Below are 22,010 nucleotides of genomic sequence, written 5' to 3'. Positions count from 1 at the left end.
CTGTGGCCTGGGAGGAAGCGACATGTTGAGAGCTGAGTTCGAGTGGTTGTTTCTGTTGGAAACCCCACCGGAGTCCGGGGCAGCCGGGGGCCGGGGGGGTTGTTTCTAGCCCTCTCCTTACCCCGCTTCATGATATTTTCAGTCTCTTTGGACTAAATTTGGAAGGAAGGGAAAATGCCCTGGTGAGAACCGCAAACTTCCTCCCAGAAAGTTGGTCTGGATACAATAATAATAATAATAATAATAATAATGGTATTTGTTAAACACTTATTGTGCGCCAGGCACTCTACTAAGCACTGGGGTGGATACAAGCAAATCAAGATGGACACAGTCGCTGTCCACGTGGGGGTCACTGTCTCAATCCCCATTTTACGGATGAGGTAATTGAGGTGCAGAGAAACTAAAAGACTTGCCCAAGGTCACAGAGCAGACAAGTGGTGGAGTCAGGATTTGAATGCATGACCTTCTGACCTCCAGGCCTGTGCTCCGTCTACTGTATCATCATCATCAATGGTATTTACTGAGTGCTTAGTGTGTGCAGAGCACTGTACTAAGTGCTGAGAGAGTAATCTTACTAAACTGAAGCCGGTGCCCTGTGCTCCCGAATCTGGAATCTGGCATTTCTTTTTTGGTCTCATTGCCTGGGGGGAGGATGGTGATGTCAATAATATTGATAATACTAATAATCAATTGATGGTATTTATTGAGCACTTACTGTGTGCAGAGCATTGCAATAAACACTTGGAGGAATACAATTCAACAGAGTTGGTAGACGCATTCCCTGTCCACAAAGAGCATGCAATCTAGTAATAATAAAAATTATGGTAATTCAGTTCTTCATAAGTACCAAGCACTGTACTAAGCACTGGGGAAGCTGCAAGATAATCAGGTCAGACAGAATCCCTGTCCTAAACAGGGCTCACAGTCTAAGTGGGAGGGGGAACAGGTGTTGAACGCCCAATTTACAGATGAGGAAACTGAGGCACAGAGAAGCAAAATGATTTGACTAAGGCTCCACAACAGGCAAATGACAGAGTTGGGATAAGAACCCAGGTCCTCTGAGTCCTAGGTCGTGCATTTTCCACTAAGCCATGCTGTGCTCAACATACGTGTTTGCCCGTGAACGTGTGCCTCTGAGGGCAGCCACATCCTAGTCAAGAAGCCGCATGGTCTAGTGGAAAGAGCACGGGCCTGGGAGTTAGAGGACCTGGGTTCTAAACCCGGCTCCACTTTGACTCGTCACTTAACTTCTCTGTGCCACAGTTTCCTCCTCTATAAAATGGGGACTAAGACTGTGGGCCTTATGTGGGACAGAGACTGTGTCCAATCTGATTATCTTGTATCTACCCCAGCACTTAGTATGCCAACCTCCTCAAATCTGACGATTACTCTCCCCAATTAGTATGCCAACCTCCTCAAATCTGATGATTACTCTCCCCACTTAGTATGCCAACCTTCTCAAATCTGACGTTTACTCTCCCCGCCTTCCAAGCCTTACTGAAGGCACAGTCCAAGAGGCCTTCCCAGACTAAGCCCCCCTTTCCTCTTCTTCCACTCCCTTCTTCACTGCCCTGTCTTGCTCCCTTTGTCCTCCCAACCTCACAGTACTTGTGTAGCAATCTATTTATTTGTATTGATGTCTGTCTCCCCCAAGACTAGTCCACCTAAACTGTAAGCTGGTTGTGGGCAGAGGATGTTGCTTATTGTTTATTGTATTCTTCCAAGCGCTTAGTACAGTGCTCTGCATAATGTATGCGCTCAATAAATAAGATTGAATGAATGAATATTAACCCCCAGGAAACTGACAGTGCCCTAACAGTTGCCTTGAGGAAAAGTTTGGTGATTTTTGACCTCTGGAAGGTCGAAGGGGCCCGTGGCCCAGTGGATATAGCACGGCCCTGGGAGTCAGAAGGACCTGGGCTCTAATCTCGTCTCTGCCACTTGCCTGCTTTGTGACAAGTCACTTAACTTCTCTGTGCCTCAGTTTCCTCATCTGTAAAATGGGGATTAAGACTGTAAGCCCCATGTTCATTCATTCATTCATTCAATCGTATTTATTGAGCGCTTACTGTGTGCAGAGCACTGTACTAAGTGCTTGGGAAGTACAACTTGGCGAAATATAGAGACGGTCCCTACCCAACAGTGGGCTCACAGTCTAGAAGGGGGAGACAGAGAACAAAACAAAACATATTAACAAAATAAAATAAGTAGAATAAATATGTGCAAGTAAAATAAATAAATAAATAGGGTAATAAACACGTACAAACATATATACATATATACAGGTACTGTGGGGAAGGGAAGGAGGTAAGGCGGGGGGAACGGAGAGGGGGAGGAGGGGGAGAGGAAGGAGGGGGCTCAGTCTGGGAAGGCCATGTGGGACAGGGACTGATTCCGATCTGATTATCTTGTGTCTACCCCAGGCTTAGAACAGTGCCTGGAACAAAATAAGCGCTGTGTACAACCTGATTTTCTTGTATCGATCCCAGCACTTAATACACTGCCTGGTACATAGTAAGTGCTTACTACCGCCATTATTATCATTAAGGCTGTGAGCCCCCCTTCTAGACTGCGAGCCCGCTGTTGGGCAGGGACCGCGTCTCTATGTGTTGCCAACTTGTACTTCCCAAGCGCTTAGTCCAGTGCTCTGCACACAGTAAGCGCTCAATAAATACGATTGAATGAATGAATGAATGAAATACCACATAAAAACAGTTGCCTTCCAGTCCTCCGCCATGAAGAAACAGCTGTTCCCCATCTCCACTGGAACAGGAGGAAACGGTCTTCACTTGCCTCAACAAGGCCAGGCCAAGGGGGCGGAGGGGGGTTCGCTATGACCTTTCCCAGCCCAACCTTCCTCCCATCCAGAGGGGTCTGGTATTTCCAACAGCCGGAGCCGGAGCGGACCAGCCATTTTCCCCACCCAGGCCCCTTTTGTTCCGCTTCCTGTGCTCAGTGGCTCCTTCCATTGTCTTCAGCTCCAGCGCTTACCTGTGCTGGGGAAGGGAGAAAGGAGGGGAGGGCCTAGGAGTGAGCCAGCAGCCCTCCCTGCCCGCTGTTCCTAGAACAACGTGGCGGGGGTGGGCAGAGAGGCAGGCTCCATGCCAGGCTGACCTGGAGAGCTCCTGCGCCTTAGTTTATCCCTTTGTGTGAATGAGGGCTTTTCTTAAACGAATAATTGTTCCCTCTCCTATTCTCCGTGAGGACAATGGAGCTCGGGAGAGACCTGCTGTGGGCTGTTGGGGTGTGTGTGTGTGTGTGTTTGTGCCCTTACCAACTCTCCCCAGAGTCAGTTGGAACAGGATTCAGACCCACAGTGGACAAGTCTCCCCATCTCCCCAGCCCGGGAGATAGGCGGCCCCAGGGTTCCGCCATCTTCCCCCTTCAGCTAGTGAATCAATCAATCAATCAATCGTATTTATTGAGCGATTACTGTGTGCAGAGCACTGTACTAAGCGCTTGGGAAGGACAACCGTGCTTGGCCTCAGGCAGCTGCCTCCCTGCATTCTAAGAGAAGCAGTGTGGTGCAGTGGAAAGAGCTCGGGCTTTGGAGTCAGAGGTCATGGGTTCAAATCCTGGCTCCACCAATTGTCAGCTGTGTGACTTTGGGCAAGTCACTTCACTTCTCTGGGCCTCAGTTACCACATCTGTAAAATGGGGATTAAGACTGTGAGCCCCCCATGGGACAACCTGATCACCTTGTAACCTCCCCAGCGCTTAGTACAGTGCTTTGCACATAGTGAGCGCTTAATAAATGCCATCGTTATAATAAATAACATAATAATAAAATAACAATAGAATTATTATTATAATAAAATTATTATTAATATTATAAAATTAATAAATGCCATCATGCCAGTGCCTGGGCACTGCCCAGGCGGTTCTGGGGCCAACCTATGCCAGCGGGGGGTGGGAGGGGTGGGGAGTACCTGTGCTGAGACTGATGAGCGTGGGACCTAAACTCAAGTCTGCTCCTGTTCTCCTTTTGTCCTGGCTCAACTGAGCTTGACCTGGCTTCCAGGGAGTAGAAGCCAGGGCAGAGAAGACGCCCGTGACGTCACTTCTCATACACTCGGGTATGTGTAGTGTTCATAGCGTTGGATGCCTTCCGCGGGGGATTGTAACCCGCCTGTGGGGTGGACTGAGAGCAGGTACGAGGTTGTTAAATTTCAGGGCCGAGCCCCGGGCCCTCAGAGACCCCACAGTGGGGCCGACCTGGAAGAGAGAAGCCTCCTGCTTCCTGGTTTCTCAGACCTCAGGAGCTGAGCCCTGCTGCTCAGCTGCCCAGAGCCAGAACAGTGGGAGGAGGAGGAGGAGGAGGAGGAGGAGGAGGAGGAGGAGGAGGAGGAGAGGAGGAGGATGTGTGAGTTCCCAATAACCTGGTCTGCGAGCATGTCCTTTGGGGGAGATCTCCACTCAACAGCACCTGGCTGTGGTGTGGGCATTGCATTGGAAGAGCAGAGTCAGGCCCCTTAGAGCTCAGGCAGTGGGCCAGAACCCCCAGGGCTCATAGAGTCAATCAACCAATCAATCATATTTCAAACTTAATATGTCAAAAACAGAATTCCTTATCTTTCCACCGAACCCTGTCCTTTCCCTGACTTTCCCATCACTGTAGACAGCACCACCATGCTTCCTGTCTCATAAACCCATAACCTTGGCATTAACCTTGACTCTTCTATGTCATTCAACTCACATAGTCAATCTATTACTAAATCCTGTGGTTCAGCCTCCAGCATCATTAAAATGTGTCCTTTCGTCTCCATCCAAACTGCTGCCACGTTAAACCAAGCACTTATCCTATCTCACCTTGATTACTGATCAGCCTCCCTGCTAACCTCCCTGCCTCTTGTCTCTCCCCCCTTCCAATTCATACTTCACTCTTCTGCCTGGATCATTTTTTTACAAAAACATTCAGTCCCTGTTTCCCCACACCTCAAGAACTGCCAGTGGTTGCCCATCCACCTCCGTATCAAACAGAAACTCCTCACCATCTGCCTTAAAGCATTCAGTCGTCTTGCCTGCTCCTGCCGTGCCTCACTACTCTCCTAAGTCAACCCAGTCCACAGACTTTTCTCCTGTAATGCCAACCTACTCACTGTACCTCCATTTCATCTATCTCACTGCTGACTCTGCCCTGGAACACCCTCCCTTAACATATCTGACAGACAATTATTGTCCCTCCCTTCAAAACCTCAATGATGTCTTGTCTCCTCCAAGAGGGCTTCTCTAAGCCCTCTTTCCCTTTTCTTCCACTCCCTTCTTGCCCTTCTGCATCGCCCTGACTTGCTCTCTTTATTCACTCTGCACACAGTAAGCGCTCAATAAATACGATTGAATGAATGAATGAATCTTCCCTCCCAGCCCCAAAGCACTTATGTACACATCTTTAATTTATTTATATTAATGTCTGTCTCCCCACTCTAGACTGTAAGCTCGATGTGGGCAGGGAATTATCTGTTAGGTTGTTGTACTCTCCCAAGAGCTTAGTACAGTTCTCTGCACAAAGTAAGCACTCAGTAAACTGACTGGTATTTATTGAGCCCTTACTGTGTGCAGAACACTATACTAAGCGTTTGGGAGGGTACAGCACAACAATATAACAGATATCCTCAGTCCCTGGCTATCCAGCCGTGCTCTGTTGTGTGACACAGATTCCAGGCCGAGGGGACGAAGCAGACAGGCCTGTCGGTCCCAGGGGGAGAGAGAAGGAATGGGATACCGAAGAGGGAGGGCCCAGCAGCCTGCCTATCCCGAGCAACGCGGGGGTGAAAAACACACAGAAAGGAGGAAACCCAATAGCCCAGAAAGCAGAATAGCTGGCTTGGAAGAGGGCACAGAATGGAGATAAAAACCCTGGAGCTGAGATCAGAAACTCAGGCGCGCACACATACACACACAGACCCCCATTGTTAGGCTGTCACACTTCCTTTGGCTTTATTGCTTTTGTCCAACACCCTATTGTCTGGCTTCCTTTAGTCCCCCATTCAGAGCGGCTGCCTTTTCATTATCCAGCCAGCCTGGTTGTTTTCGTTTCTTTTGTCTGAAGTTCCTGAGAGGAAGGTTTTATTTTCAGCGGTTTGATTAATTCACAGCTTGAGCCTGGGGTTTGTTTGTTATGTAATTGCTGCCCTGAGCTTTTGGAGAACACCCGTTTTCCCCTTCCCCTCTTGCTGCCCCCTCCCCCGAATCGGCCCTTCCTCCAGCCCCCCATATCGTTGTTCACCTCCCTTGTTTCGCTGGGGAGCTGTCCCAGTGTCTCCCCTTGGCCCCGATAAGCTGGGCCTTCTGGATCCCTGGAGTTCAAGGCCTTGGAGATCTCTCCCTCCTCCTGGCCAGGACTAAGGAGAAGCAGGAGCTGGGAGCCCGGACTCCCTTCTGGCCTAGATCCATTCATTCATTCATTCAATCGCATTTATTGAGCACTTACTGTGTGCGGAACACTGTCCTAAGAGCCTGGGAAGTACAAGTCGGCAACATATAGAGACGGTCCCTACCCAGTAACAAGCTCACAGTCTAGACAATCCAGTTGGCCTGACTCCGGGTGGGTGAACTGGAGTGCTGTCTGCTGGATCTGGGCATAGGGGTCTGAGATTCTCCAGGCACATGTCCACAGAAATAATAGTAGTAATAGTATTTGTTAAGCGCTTATTATCTGCCAGGCACTGTTCTAAGAGCTGGGGAAGATAAAAGATAATGGGGTTAGACACAGTCCCTGACCCTCATAGGACTCACAATCTTAATCCCTATTTTATAGATGCGGGAACTGAGGCACTGAGAAGTTAAGTGATTTACCCAAGGTTGCAAAGCCGACAAGTGACAGAGCCAGGCTTAGAGTTTGGGTCCTTCTGGTTCCCGGGCCCATGCTCCATCCACTAGGCCATACTGCTTCTCGTGTCTACTACAAGATATTTAGGTCAGACAGTACCCATCCCACATGGGGCTCACAGTTTTAAGTGGGGAGGGAGAACAAGTGTTGGATCCCCATTTTACAGACGAGGAAATGGAGGCACAGAGTAGTGAAATGACTTGCCCAAGCAGGCAAGTGGTGGAGCCAGGATTAGAAACCAGGTCCTTGAACTCCCAAGCCTGTTCTCTTTCCACCAGGCTATGCTGCTTCTCTATCAACCAGTCTCAAAGGCCTTGACTCCTATTAGGCACTTCTTGTTGCCCCCAGGCTCTCCTCTCAGACACAGGTGTGTCCAGCCCTTGCTGTCTATAACCCTGGCCCCTCCATCTGATTCCAGCTAGGAGACCTCCTTGAACATTGGCTCAGCTCACCCTGCCCAGAGAGGGAAATGGTAAACCACAGACACAGAGCTGACCTTATGCAGTTGGGGACCTGGAGGTTATTTGGGAAAAGCTGACTTGTCTCCCCTTATTCACCACTCCCATTCCTCCCAAGCCTACCTCTCAGGCCGTACATCACTCTCAATTTTCCCTGTCTCCAGCCCCTTGCTCCTGCTGTTCCCACGGCTTGGAACTCCCTCCATCCCCAAGTCAGACAGAGCAGAGTATTTTTTTTAGTGGCATTTGTTAGTACATTCTATGTGCCAGTCACTGTACTAAGTGCTGGGTAGATAAAGGTTTATAGGTTGGACACAGTCCTTGTCCCACATGGGCCTCACAGTCATAATCCCCACTTTACAGATGAGGCAGCTGAGGCCCAGAGAAATTAAATGGCTTGCCCAAGGTCACACAGCAGACATGCGGCAGAGCCAGAATTCGTCTGTCTCCCAAGCCCGTGCTCTATCCACTGGGCTATGCTGCTTCTCCCTACATTTAAATTCCCCCTAAGATCCCACCTCCTGGAACAAGTTGAAAACACCCATCATCCAACTCCAGCCATTAAAAATGTATTTATGCCCATCCTCAGCACTCTTGTATATACGTCTGCTCAATCATTTATTTTAGCCACTCTAATTTTAAGTGTGTTGATGTTTGTCTCCCCAGTGACAGTGTAAACTCCTTTGGGTGGGGAATGTGTCACTTCTTTATTCTGGACTTCCCAAGTGTCTAAAACAGTGCACCGCCCTGAATGGACTCTCAATAAATAGTGCCAAGGCTACTAGCACTGCTTTGAGAATGAGAGAGAGCCCCGTGGATGAAAGGGTTAATGGGTAAGAGTCAGGCGGGGTTAGGGACACACACCCAGTATTGGGGAGCAGCTGAGGGAATCCTGGCCCTCAAGGTAAATTTATGAGCTTGGCTTCACCTCACCAGACTGCTCTCCTCTTCCTCCACTCTTAATTATCCAAGCCACCTCCCTAGGAAATCTGCCTTGACTTTTCAGCTTCAACCAAGTTTCGTGTATCAGGTGCCAGGGACCCTGGGGGAACACGTCTGTCTCCCACTTCTAGACTGTGAGCCCGTTGTTGGGTAGGGACCGTCTCTGTATGTTGCCGACTTGTACTTCCCAAGCGCTTAGTCCAGTGCTCTGCACACAGTAAGTGCTCAATAAATACGATTGAATGAATGAATGAATGAATGGAGGTAAAAGACGCAGGCTTTGCCCGAGTCAGTCAATCAGTCATCTAATTTATTGAGCACTTACTGAATGCCGAGCATTGTACTAAGCACTTGGGAGAGTATAATATACCAATATAACAGATGCATTCCCCACCACAACGAGCTCACAGTCTAGCAAGGGAGACAGACGTGAATATAAATACGTAAATTACAGATATGAACATAAGTGCTGTGAGGTTGGGAGAGGGGATGAATAAAGGGAGCAAAGCAGGGTGACAGAAGGGAGCTGACAAAAAGGAAATTAGGGCTTAGTCAGGGAAGGCCTCTTAAAGGAGATGTGTCTTCAGTAAGGCTTTGAAGCAGGGGAGCGTGTTGGATATAATAATAATGATGATGGCATTTATTAAGCACTTATTATTAAGCGCTTATTTATTATTAAGCGCTTATTTATTAAGCGCTGGGGAGGCTACAGTGATCAGGTTGTCCCATGGAGTGCTCACAGTCAATCCCCGTTTTACAGATGAGGTAACTGAAGCACAGAGAAGTTAAGTGACTTGCCTAAAGTCACACAGCTGACAATTAGCGGAGCCGGGATGTGAACCCATGACCACTGACTCCGAAGCCCACGCTCTTTCCACTGAGCCACGCTGCTTCTCTGTTTCTCTGGATATGAGGAGGGAGGGCACTGAGGATGATTGGCCCTGCTTGCCAGCACAATCTGATATTCATTCCTGCCATTTCCATATATTTCCATATCTGTCCTTCTGTACTGATGGGGACTGACTGTGCGTCTATCCTAGGCTTGGGCAAAGTGTGCTTTGTAACCCAGGACCTGCAATCCCAAGCTGGAAGCTCAGAAAAGCCTTGCAGGCTGCCTGCCTGCCTGACGTTTGGGGACAGAGGGGCTGGTGGGTGGCGGGGGTTGCTGCCCTTGCTGCCCTCTTAACCCGTTGATCCTCCCTCTCTGCCTGGCAGGATGTCCATGAGGAGTCCTGTCTCTCCACACCTGGCACTCGATGGCATGGGCACTATGGTGAACTGCACCATCAAGACGGAGGAGAAGAAGGAGACCCGCCCAGAGGCTCTTCTGGTGCCCACCCCTGGCACGGAGCCCCATCCCGGAGACCCTCCCCGAGCTCCCCGAGATGGCAACGAGCCCCGAGCCTCAGCACAGGTGACGCACTCTCTGTTCCTTAGTTTCCGCCTTCCAAGTTCTCCATGGCAGTGCTCCACGGTTCCTTGGTAGCAGGGAGAAGGGCCCCATCCCCACTGTTGACAACCCAGCGGGAATATCTGGGCACCCTCGCAGGTGAGCTTCTAGAGGGTGACAGAAAGAGGAGGTGGACTGCCCTGGATCTTGCCTGGGCACAGACTCAAGGGGACTTTGGACAGTCATCCTCTAGACTCTAAACTCATTGCGGGCAGGGAATGTGGCTATTTATTGTTAGATTGTACTTTCCCAAGAACTTAGCACAGTGTACCCAGGGAGCGCTCAATAAATACCAATGATTGACGGTCGGATCGTTTGGATTGTTTTACAGGAGTGCAGGTCCCCCGGGAGCGATGGGCCTCCAGAACCCAGGAGACCGGCCCCGGAGCTGGCCACTGGGAGTCAGGAGAAGCTGGACTTCAACAGGAATTTGAAAGACGGTAAAAAGAGAACAATTGTACATTTACAGAGGAGGTAAAAAGGGAACAATTGTGCATTTACAGAGGAGGTTAAAAGAGAACAATTGTACCTTTCCAGACAGCATCTCCAATGTCACCTGGTTCAGCCTTCTGTCGGGCTCCCGGCAGGTGACCGACCAAACCCTTCTTTCCCTCCGAGGAGGGAGATGCCAGAATCGGAAAATTTTTATTTTCCTTTCTTGCAAAATCTCATCTGCTTTCATGCCAGCCCTTTCCCTGGTATTTGGTTGTCGGTGGGAATGGGAAATAAATAGTTAGTGCCAACTCTGTCCACTGACTTGGAGAGACCCAGTTCCCTTACAGCTGTCTGTTCTGCAGGCTGAACCACTTTAAACTTAGGATCCATTTTCCTATCACTTTCAACATTTTTCTTGCTTGTCTGTGGCTTTGGGCATGCCACCTAGCTTCTCTATGCCTCTGTTTCCTCATCCGTAAAATGGGGATGGAATGTTTATTCTCTGAGACTGTGAGCCCTTTGTATCCACTCCGGTGCATAGTTCAGTGCTTGATACAGAGTAAGTCCTAAGCAGATACCACAGTTGTTGTTATTATTATCATCATTAATAAAAAGTGAGCGAGCACAACTCCAAGGACAGGGCAGAAAAGAGTGGGTTATTTCTTACCTCTTGCAGGTCAAAATCATGTTACTCCATTCTAGTACCAATTTGGCTGGTTTAACCAAAGCCACAATAATTGCTGGCTTTGTCAGACACACATTCCCCTAAGTGGATCTTCTAGGATTCTGAAAGGGAGAGGTTTAGTAGGAAATCCTCTCACTCATTAGTGTCTGTGGGCAAGTCATTTCACTTCTCTGTGCCACGGTTACCTCATCTGTATAATGGGGTTTGAGAGTTGAGCCCCAGTAGACTGTGTCCAACCAGATAAACTTGGATCTACCCCTGCACTTAGTACAGCGCCTGGCACATAGTAAATGTTTAACAAATACCATAATTATTAACTAGCGTTATTATTATCTTCCAGTTATGCCAACCATTGAGAAGCTTCTCTCTAGTGACTGGAAGGAGAGACTGCTGGGAAGGAACACTTTGGAAACCAAAGAGGTCAAAGGTGAGTAAGTTTGCGTTAGGTAGGGAACCTGTCTGCCAGCTGTATTGTAGCTAGCTCTCTTCCTCCCTTCAAGGCCCTACTGAGAGCTCACCTCCTCCAGGAGGCCTTCCCAGACTGAGCCCCTTCCTTCCTCTCCCCCTCATCCCCCTCTCCATCCCCCCATCTTACCTCCTTCCCTTCCCCACAGCACCTGTATCTATGTATATATGTTTGTACATATTTATTACTCTATTTATTTATTTATTTTACTTGTACATATCTATTCTATTTATTTTATTTAGTTAGTATGTTTGGTTTTGTTCTCTGTCTCCCCCTTTTAGACTGTGAGCCCACTGTTGGGTAGGGACTGTCTCTATATGTTGCCAACTTGTACTTCCCAAGCGCTTAGTACAGTGCTTTGCACACAGTAAGCGCTCAATAAATATGATTGATTGATTGATTGTACTCTCCCAAATGTCTAGTACAGTGCTCTGGACATAGTAAGCGCTCAGTAAATACCCTTGATAATGATGATGAGTGACTCCAAATCATCTCTTGCCATGGGGAAGGATGGGGATGCCATCAACCCAGGGATTTGTGTCTCTTTTTCAAGGTTAAGATGCCAGAGGTGTGTATCTATTGACCCAGTGTATGAATGAATACCCACATATTAGCGAATTACCGCCCATTAAATGGAATCCAATGTGTTAATGGGAATTTGCCTAGCTCACCTCCCCATTATCACATCTCAAACTTCTGCTTTGTGGTGGTGACAAAAATTTGGCCTGAGGATTGTATTCCTTTCGGTTCTAGAGAAGAAAGGCCCTTCCCTACTCTCAGCTGTTGGGAACCGGGGAACTCTGGGCTGGGCTGAGCCCACCCAGCTGGCTGGTCAACCATTTGACAAGCTCTTGGGGTTGGGGGGGGGCGGCTCTTGTTTGATCAGGAACCCAGGAGAGCCTGGCGGAGAAGGAACTTCAACTCCTGGTCATGATCCACCAGCTGTCCACCCTGCGGGACCAGCTGCTGACAGCCCACTCGGAGCAGAAGAACATGGCGGCCATGCTGTTTGAGAAGCAGCAGCAGCAGATGGAATTGGCCAGGCAGCAGCAAGAGCAGGTGAGAACTTCTGCCCCAATTCTGTCTGCTTGGAGACTGGAGGAGCTGGAAAAGGCCTTTGCCGTAGGGGAGGGGTTGATGCCTGCCAGCGATCAGAAAGCCAAGCAGCTGTCAGAGGGCAGAAGAGGGGTCCCCGGAGTCGCTTCAGTCTGGTTGGGACCGGGCCGGCCAGGACTGCATCATGGGGGTCTGGTCTACCCTTTGCAGACCCTGAACTGAGACTTTCAGGGAGATGGGAAGACTCGGAAAGAGCGGGAGACAGACAGAGAGTGTGTGTGTGATGATGATGATGATGGCATTTATTAAGCACTTACTATGTGCAAAGCACTGTTCTAAGTGCTGGGGAGGTTACAAGGTGATCAGGTTGTCCCACCTGGGGCCCACAGTCTTAATCCCCATGCTGTTTGAGAAGCAGCAGCAGCAGATGGAATTGGCCAGGCAGCAGCAAGAGCAGGTGAGAACTTCTGCCCCAATTCTGTCTGCTTGGAGACTGGAGGAGCTGGAAAAGGCCTTTGCCGTAGGGGAGGGGTTGATGCCCGGCAGCGATCAGAAAGCCAAGCAGCTGTCAGAGGGCAGCAGAGGGGTCCCCGGAGTCTCTTCAGTCTGGTTGGGACCGGGCTGGCCAGGACTCCATCATGGGGGTCTGCTCTACCCTTTGCAGACCCCTGAACTTGAGACTTTCAGGAAGTTGAGAAGACTCGGAAAGAGAGGAAGAGAGACAGAGAGAGAGAGAGTGTGTGTGTGAGTGATGATGATGATGATGGCATTTATTAAGCGCTTACTATGTGCTAAGCACTGTTCTAAGTGCTGGGGAGGTTACAAGGTGATCAGGTTGTCCCACCTGGGGCCCACAGTCTTAATCCCCATTTTACAGATCACTGAGGCACTGAGAAGTGAAGTGACTTGCCCAAAGTCACACAGCTGACAATTGGCGGAGCCGGGATTTGAACCCATGACCTCTGACTCCAAAGCCCGTACTCTTTCCACTGAGCCATGCTTTGTGTGTGTGTGTGTGTCTGTAGGAAGCAGAAGGTTAGGGTTAGGTCACCACGTGGCAGGCCAGAAAGCCCCATCCCCTCTGCGGCCCCCAGACAAGTCAGACAGAAACCCAAACCTGCCCCGTCACAGTCCTTGACCAGAAACAGTCCAGAAGTGGTGCAGAGCCCTGGACGGGCCTGTTCTTAACCTAACCCCAGTGGATCAGGGGAACACAGTCAGCCTAGGGGCTGCTGGGAGTCAGAGAGGCCCACATCTTACTGCTCCTTAATAATAATAATAATGATGATGGTATTTATTAAGTGCTTACTGTATGCAAAGCACTATTCTAAGTGCTGGGGAGGTTACAAGGTGAGCAGGTTGTCCCACGGGGGGCTCACAGTCTTAATCCCCATTTTACAGATGAGGTACCAGGCACAGAGAAGTAAAGTGACTTGCCCAAAGTCACACAGCTGACAATTGGAGCCAGGATTTGAACCCATGACCTCTGACTCCAAAGCCCATGCTCTTTCCACTGAGCCATGCTGCTTCTCTGGGGTTGTATTCCTTGCTTCTGGAGCCTGCTTCCAGGCTCCTCCCTGGGCCTCCCCCAGTGCTCTACTCCCTTCTGGCTTTCCCCTCTAATCTGAGTTGCCCCCAGGAGGGGAGGGTGGGAGCTGAGGAGATGGGAGACCCCATTCCCAGCTTCAGGTTTAATATCGTAATGTCCTACTCTCTCGCCTTCCTCAGATCGCTAAGCAACAGCAGCAACTCATCCAGCAACAGCACAAGATAAACCTTCTTCAGCAGCAGATCCAGGTAGCAGGAAAGACTGATTGGGACGGTGGGGAGGACGGGTTCAAAGCCACAATCCCGCTGCAGGACCCCATATCCCGGTACTCCCCCTGGATCCATACCTATTTCCTGGCCCGGGATTCATGCCCATCTCCCAGCATTCCTCCTGGATCCATATCGGGATTTCTCCTCGCCTAAGAGGACTGTAGGTGGGGAGATAGAGCTCAGAGATCCTTAGTGAGGAATTGAGTCCTCATCAAGGGCAGAGCTCTGTACTAGGTGATTAAAGCCTTGACTGGAATATCATTATCACTGGTATTTAAGCGCTGCATGCTGTGTACAGAGCTCTGTACTAGGTGATTAAAGCCTTGACTGGAATATCATTATCCCTGGTATTTAAGCGCTGCATGCTGTGTACAGAGCTCTGTACTAGGTGTTTAAGGAGAAGTAGAGGAGCCCATCCCTGTCCTGAGGGAGTTAACAGTCTGATGGAGTAGATGGTTACAACACGTATGTACGTATCTTTAAATGACGTATTATAAATTACTTATTTATGCATATTACTGTCTGTCTCCCTCTCCAGACTCTTTATGGTCAGGGAATATGCCTGCTAATTTGGTTGTGTTTTACTCTCCCAAGTGCTTAGCATAGTGCTCTGAACATAGTAAGTGCTCAATAAATATAATTGATTGATGACTGACATAAACTGACGAATCACCCATCCCCAGGGAACTCACAGCTGGAGCGGGAGATAGGACAATTGCACGCAGACATTTTGATCTGGCAGATCCAGCGGGAACGGACAGTTGCTGGGGGGAGGGTCTCGAATTGCGTGAGGTGAGATTAATCAGGTTAAAAGGTTATAAGGCTTCCGGGAGGAGGTGAGATTCGAATTAGAGGAAGAAAGCAGACAGGACCAGAGACACCATTCCGGGCACGAGGGATGTTTGGGACAAAGGCCTGGGGACCGGACAGGGGGAGGCCAAAGGTCAGAAGGTGAGTTGGGAGCTGGCAGGAGATGAGAGAGTTGGTAGAGTTGGTTGAGCCTGGAATCAGAAGTGACTGATGTCCCCGGACACGAGGCCTGCCGTGCCCCCCGGGAAGCGGGAAAGTGGGGGCTGTGGCGGTGAGATGGTCTCTCATTTCCTCCGGGACTCACTGAGACGTCTCTCCCTTCAGCAGGTCAACATGCCGTACGTCATGATTCCTGCCTTCCCGCCGAGCCACCAGCCCCTGCCCGTCACCCCCGAGTCCCAGCTGGCACTGCCCATCCAACCCATCCCATGCAAGCCAGGTAAGCATGGAGAAGGGTGGGGCTGATGATGATGATGGTATTTGTTAAGCGCTTACTATGTGCAAAGCACTGTTCTAAGCGCTGGGGAGTTTACAAGATGATCAGGTTGTCCCACAGGGGGCTCACAGTTTTAATCCCCATTTTACAGATGAGGTAACTGAGACCCAGAGAAGTTAAGTGACTTGGTCAAAGTCACACAGCTGACAGTTGGCGGAGCCGGGACTTGAACCCATGACCTCAGACTCCAAAGCCCGGGCTCTTTCCACTGAGCCACGCTGCTTCTCGTAGCCACGCTGCTTCTCGGGGCTGCCCCGAGGGACAGACCGGAAGGCCTCCAGAACCATGGGGACAATGAGGATCACATCCTCAAGCGTGGCTCAGTGGCAAGAGCCCGGGCTTTGGAATCATGGGTTCAAATCCCGGCTCTGCCAAGTGTCAGCTGTGTGACTTTGGGCAAGTCGCTTCACTTCTCTGGGCCTCAGTGACCTCGCCTGTAAAATGGGGATGAAGACTGTGAGCCTCATGTGGGACAACCTGATCACCTTGTATCCCCCCAGTGCTTAGAACAGTGCTTTGCACATAGTAAGCGCTTAACAAATGCCATCATTATTATTATCCCTGCCTGAGTTTTAGAAACTCAGACAGAAGCTACGTGTTGGGGGCTGTTCCCACTCAGGCATATAGCACCCAGAATTTCAAAGCCACTAGTTTCCACCTTCTGGCACAGGACCAGTGCCTTTTCTCCGTATTGGCCGACACCTGTCTTCTGCTCCCATGGCTACAAAGACAAGCCTGATAAGTATATAGATTTATGTAGAACATATCAATCACATACAATAATAATAATAATTTTGGTATTTGTTAAGTGCTTATTATGTGCAAAGCACTGTTCTAAGCGCTGGGGTAGATACAAGGTAATTAGGTTGTCCCACGAGGGGCTCACAGTCTTCATCCCCATTTTACAGATGAGGGAACTGAGGCCCAGAGAAGTGAAGTAACTTGCCCAAAGTCACACAGCTGACAAGTGGCAGAGCTGGGATTTGAACCCATGACCTCTGACTCCAAAGCCCGTGCTTTTTCCACTGAGCCACGCTGCTTCATCTATATATCATATATGAATATATATTCATGCATATATATACACATGTATGCACACAAACTTATATCTATAATCAATCAGTCAATCATATTATTTATTGAGTCCTTACTGTGTGCAGAGCACTGCACTAAGCGCTTGGGAGAGTACAGTATAACAATAAACACATTCCATATTCATAACAAGCTTACAGTTTAGAGGCTATCTACATACATGCTCAGTCTACCCGGGCAAATCTAATCCCCTGACGAATGGGAAGGAGCAAGGAATATTCATTCATTCATTCAATCGTATCAATAGAGTGTTTACTGTGTGCAGAGCACTGTACTAAGCGCTTGGGAAGTACAAATCGGCAACATAGAAGAAGACAGAGAAGACAATACCAAGAACAAGAGAAGAGACAGGCTAAATAAGGCAAAAAGTCTTAGGATGCTAAATGGTTGGCAGACCTAAACTTCACATTAACCCACCGCCTAATTTCTCTGAAACCCTCTGCGAGGACTGTCTTCCCTCTAGCCTCCCCTGCGCTCTAACAATCCAGAGAAGAAGAAGCTGTTTTGCCTCGTTTCTCTTCTTGCAGCTCTGCTTCTCCTTCCAAGTCTGGATTAGGCGTGAGGGTCGGGAGGGTGAATTGGGTGACCCCCTGGCATTTACGTTCCCCAGGGAATGGCAAAGTCAGTGTGGTGTGGGCATCCTGCATCCAGCCTGGCAGGGCCAAGGGTCTCGAGGGCAGCCCGCGCCTGCAGGTGGGATCCGGGAAGAGGGGGCCGTCCGCCCCTCTGCCCCAGTCCGGCTGGCCGCCGTGGCCGGGTGCCGTGTCAGTGGGTTTTCTGCTGTTCTGTGCTCATCCAGGGCTTTTCTCCTTGCCACAGTGGAGTATCCACTCCAGCTTCTGCACAGCCCTCCGGCCCCTTCGGTGAAGAGGACTTCTGGAGCCGTCTCAGCCCACCACTCCCTGCAGGTACTGCTGCTGGCCCCTTCTGACAGTTGGGGATGGGGGATACGGGGTGAGGGCCCCCAACTTCTCCTGCGCCCACCTTCAGCTTCCAGTCGCCCCGTCCATCCCGCTGACGGGGCCTACTCGGGGCAGGGAGGCCCCGTGCAGGAGGGAGAGTATGGGCAGAGAATGGGTCTGTTGATTGGTATATTGTACTCTCCCAAATAATAACAATAATAATAACGATGGCATTTATTAAGCGCTTACTATGTGCAAAGCCCTGTTCTAAGCGCTGGGGAGGTTACAAGGTGATCAGGTTGTCCCACGGGGAGCTCACGGTCTTCATCCCCACTTTACAGATGAGGTAACTGAGGCCCAGAGAAGTGAAGTGACTTGCCCAAAGTCACACAGCTAAGTGGCGGAGCCGGGATTTGAACCCATGACCTCCGACTCCGGAGCCCGTGCTCCGTCCACTGAGCCACGCTGCTTCTCAATGCTTAATAAAGTGCTCCGCACACAATAAGCACTCAATAAATACGATTGACTGATTGACTGATTTGTCTGTCACGGGAAGGGGAATCAATCAATCAGTTGTATATACTGAGCGCTTATTCATTCATTCATTCACTCAATCGTATTTACTGAGCGCTTACCGTGTGCAGAGCACTGTACTAAACACTTGGACAGTACAATTCGGCAACATAAAGAGACGGTCCCTACCCGACAACAGGCTCACAATCTAGAAGGGGGAGACAGACAGCAAGACAAAGCAAGTAGACAGGTGTCAATACCATCAAAATAAATAGAATTATAGATATGTGTGCGGAGCACTGTACTAAGCCCATGGGAGAGTACAATATAAGAAGAGTTGATATACACATTCTCTGTCCACAATGAGCTTACAATCTAGAGGGAATTGTGGATACCTTGGGGATCCCACCCTTGGGTGACAGGAGTCGGGGGGAGGCCCAAAGTGGAAGAGGGCTTATGTTGGGAGGAGCTCTCCGATTGTAGTCAGTAATCAATCAATAAATCTATCAGTCATATTTATTGAGCACTTACTTTGTGCACAGCACTGTGCTAATCACTTGGGAGAGTGCAACAGATTTGGTAGACGTTTTCTCTGCCCAAAAGGTGAAGGGCCACCAACTCAACAGCATCTCTTCCTATCAATCAATCAATCAATCAATCACTATTTATTGAGTGTTTACTGTGTTCAAAGTTCTGTACTAAGAACTTGGTAGAGTACAGTTTAACAGAATCGGTAGATATGCTCCTTGCCATAAGCCCGTAGCGTGTCCTAGTGGAAAGAGCATAGAGCTGGAAGTTAGAGCATAGTCCCGGCTCTGCCAACTGTTTTTTGTGTGGCCTTGGGCAAGTCACTTAATTTCCCTGAGCCTCAGTGTGCCTCAGTGGAAAGAGCCCGGGCTTTGGAGTCAGAGGTCACGGGTTCAAATCCCAGCTCCGCCGCTTGCCAGCTGTGCGACTCTGGGCCGGTCACTTCACTTCTCTGTGCCTCAGTTACCTCATCTGTAAAATGGGGATTAAGATTGTGAGCCCCACATGGGACAACCTGATCACCTTGTATCCTCCCCAGCGCTTAGAACAGTGCAACATAGTAAGCGCTTAAGAAATACCAAAATTATTATTATTATTAGTCTCCTGTGCTCCTTCTTGGACTGTGAGCCCCATGTGGGACAGGGACTGTGTCCAACCTAATTAATTGGCATCTATTCCAGCGCTTAGAATAGTGTTTGACACATAGTAAGCGCTTAACAAACACTATTTAAAAAAAAACGGTGGGGAAGAGCCCCTGACTCAACAGCTTCTCTTCTTCCCCACCTCTTCCTCTTGGACTTCTCCCTCTGCCTGTGTCTGCGTGGCACGGATGTGTGTCTCCGCCTGCCTCACCATGTATCTTTTGCGTCCTCTTGTCTATCTCGGAGAGGCTTTCTCTGCCTCTCGTTGTCTCCCTGCCTTTCTTTCTTGGTGTCTCTCCCCTCTACCGTCTCTCCATCTCCGTGTCTCTCCCATTCCTTCCCTGTCTCTGCCCCTTTCTGTTTCCTCCTCTGCCAGGAGCCCTCTCAGCCGCTCAACCTGACAGCGAAGCCCAAAGTTCCCGAGCTGCCCAACACTTCCAGCTCCCCAAGCCTGAAGCTGAGTGGCTGCGGCCCCCTCCCTTCCAGCCATGGGGGTCCTACCCGGGACCTGCAGTCCAGCCCGCCCAGTCTGCCCCTGGGTAAGTCCGCCCTACCCCCAGCCCCCAGCCCCTCTCACTCTGAGAGGGAGGGTGTTCGTTTTGGCAGCACATCTACTAAAATGGGAACGATACAGAGGAGATTGATATGTCCCCTGCGCAAGGGTGACATGCAAATTCATGAAGCATTTCATATTTTTCTGTAATTTTATTTATTTGTATTGAGGTCTGTCTCTCCCCCCCCAGCCCAGACTGTGAACTCGTTGTGGGTGGGTATTGTCACTGTTGTTTGTATTGTTCATTCCCAAGGGCTTTGTACAGTGCTCTGCGCACAGTAAATGCTTAATAAATACGACTGAGTGAATTGAATTGAATGGATGGGTGGGTGGATGGATGGATGGATGGATGGATGGACGGATGGACGGACTTCCCCTCCCACCCCCTTGACTGGGCCCCAAAGCCTGGATTTCGACTTGGCAACTCGTGGGGGCTTTGGGCACCTCACCCCAAGGGAAAGCAGCGTGGCTTAGTGGAAAGAGCACGGGCTTGGGAGTCAGAGGTTGTGGGTTCTAATCCTGGCTCCGCCACTCTTCAGCTGTGTGACTTTGCGCAAGTCTCTGTGCCTCAGTTACCTCATCTGTGAAACGGGGATTAAGACTGTGAGCCCCACTTGGGACACCCGGATAACCTTGTATCTACCGCAGCACTGAGAACAGTGCTTGGCACGTAGTAAGTGCTTAACAAATACTATTATTATTATTGGTCTCCTTGTGCCCAGGAAGGTGGGAAAGGAAATCAGTATGAAAGGGGGAGAAAGGAGGTAGAAGAGGTGAGAGCTAATGGGGACAGAAGGTCTCTGGGGGAAAGAAGGGGCCATAGGAGATTTGGGAACTCATTTGTCCTCCTTACCTAAGTTTCGCCTTCTTTTTTTCCTATCTGTCCCTTTCCCTCTCCATTCCTGTTCTCCGTGACACTGGCAGGGTTCCTGGGGGAGGGAGATGCCATCACCAAGGCCATCCAGGATGCCCGCCAGCTGCTGCATGGACACAGTGGAGCCATGGAGAGTGCCCCCAGCCACCCGTACAGGAAGGTAAGAGACCTCCAGGCTCAGGCTTGAAGTGGGGAATTTGGCAGGAAGGAGGCAAGAGGGTGGCAGTACACATGAGGGCTCCAGTTGACCGGTGAGGGAGAGTGAGGGGAGGAAAGAATCAGGGATTCGGGGGCAGGGGAGGCAACGGGAGAAGCAGAGCGAGGGCTGGGATCTGGGAAAGGAAGAGTGGGGACCGGAGAATTGAAGGACCCAGGGAGAAGGTGAACATGTTGGGAAGTAGCGCGGAGGCCCAAACTCCTGGGCACTGACCCCGCTTTGCCCTTCCTGGGCCAGCATTCATTCATTCAGTCGTATTTATTGAGCACTTACCGTGTGCAGAGCACTGTACTGAGTGCTTGGGAGAGTACAGTACAACAGTAAACAGACCCATTCCTTGCCCACAACAAGTTTACAGTCTAGAGGGGAGGAGACAGACATCAATCCAAAGAAATAAATTACAGATATGTATATAAATGCTGTGGGGCTGGGATGTAAGTGCTGTGCTGTGGGGCCTGCAGGACCTCCTTAGTCTGGACTCGTCTCCGCTCAAGGACCGACTGGAGGAGAACTGTGGGGCTCCGCTGGATGAGGCCATGCTGAGCTGTGACATGGACGGTATGAGCCCCCGGGGGAGGGAACGTACAAAGGGCAAAACCCCCTCACCCTCCTAGTAGAGGTCCCTGGGTGGTGGGTTTCGGCCAAGCCGGGGCCAGAGAATTACAAGGCTGGGGTTCTCGGCTCTTGCTATCTCTCACCATGCTTCCTTCCGCTGGCATTCCTCTGTGCAAGAGAATCACAGCCGAGAATTTCCTAATTCAGCTCCCAGAGGCTTGGGGGTGGTGCCCATGAGCCTCCAATGCCCCCTGGTTGTAGGAAAGCTGCAGGATGCTTACCGCCTCCATCACACACCCCTCTCTTCCTGGCCCTTCTGGATCGGGCTTTCTGACTTTTCTCTCCTCCTGACAGGCTCCCGCCACTTCCCCGAGTCCAGGAACAACAACCACATCAAGCGGCCCATGAATGCCTTCATGGTGTGGGCCAAGGATGAGAGGAGGAAAATCCTCCAGGCCTTCCCAGACATGCACAACTCCAGCATCAGCAAGATCCTGGGTGAGCATTTCCCCGGCGCCTCTTCGGCTTCCTGGGCATGTCGCAGGGGATTTGGATGAGCTCGGTGGCAGGGCTGAAATGGGCTCGGACTCCTTCATCGGGGCTGTTTCCCTCCCCCTCATTGTGGTTAGCCCAGGTGGACACCTGGGCATCAGAGGCAGAACCCAGGGGTCCAGATTCCTAATTGGGGTC

The 22,010-nt window shown here is 50.2% G+C and overlaps 1 protein-coding gene and 1 non-coding gene across 3 annotated transcripts in view; both read left to right on the top strand.

Moving 5' to 3' along the window:
- SOX13 (SRY-box transcription factor 13) overlaps positions 1 to 22,010 on the top strand; it is a 60,096-nt gene that overhangs the window by 31,119 nt on the left and 6,967 nt on the right. The window contains exons 2-12 of one of the 2 annotated variants that reach the window (XM_038749734.1): positions 9,445 to 9,643; positions 10,011 to 10,119; positions 11,140 to 11,226; positions 12,152 to 12,324; positions 14,050 to 14,118; positions 15,277 to 15,388; positions 17,357 to 17,445; positions 19,498 to 19,660; positions 20,599 to 20,708; positions 21,227 to 21,323; positions 21,675 to 21,818. In XM_038749734.1, coding sequence (XP_038605662.1) covers positions 9,446 to 9,643; positions 10,011 to 10,119; positions 11,140 to 11,226; positions 12,152 to 12,324; positions 14,050 to 14,118; positions 15,277 to 15,388; positions 17,357 to 17,445; positions 19,498 to 19,660; positions 20,599 to 20,708; positions 21,227 to 21,323; positions 21,675 to 21,818 — 1,351 coding nt within the window. In that variant the 5' untranslated portion in view covers position 9,445. Of the gene's footprint in view, positions 1 to 9,444; positions 9,644 to 10,010; positions 10,120 to 11,139; positions 11,227 to 12,151; positions 12,325 to 14,049; positions 14,119 to 15,273; positions 15,389 to 17,356; positions 17,446 to 19,497; positions 19,661 to 20,598; positions 20,709 to 21,226; positions 21,324 to 21,674; positions 21,819 to 22,010 lie in introns of both variants that reach the window. The other variant, XM_038749733.1, reaches the window with a different exon arrangement.
- LOC119931251 lies at positions 19,712 to 19,818 on the top strand. Its single transcript, XR_005452102.1, has one exon. It is a non-coding gene; the product is annotated as a U6 spliceosomal RNA (small nuclear RNA).

The sequence above is a fragment of the Tachyglossus aculeatus genome, chromosome 7, assembly GCF_015852505.1.
Source record: "Tachyglossus aculeatus isolate mTacAcu1 chromosome 7, mTacAcu1.pri, whole genome shotgun sequence".
NCBI lineage: Eukaryota > Metazoa > Chordata > Mammalia > Monotremata > Tachyglossidae > Tachyglossus > Tachyglossus aculeatus.
The sequence above is the reverse complement of the archived record's forward strand: the minus strand, read 5'-3'. Positions and strand labels throughout refer to the sequence as shown.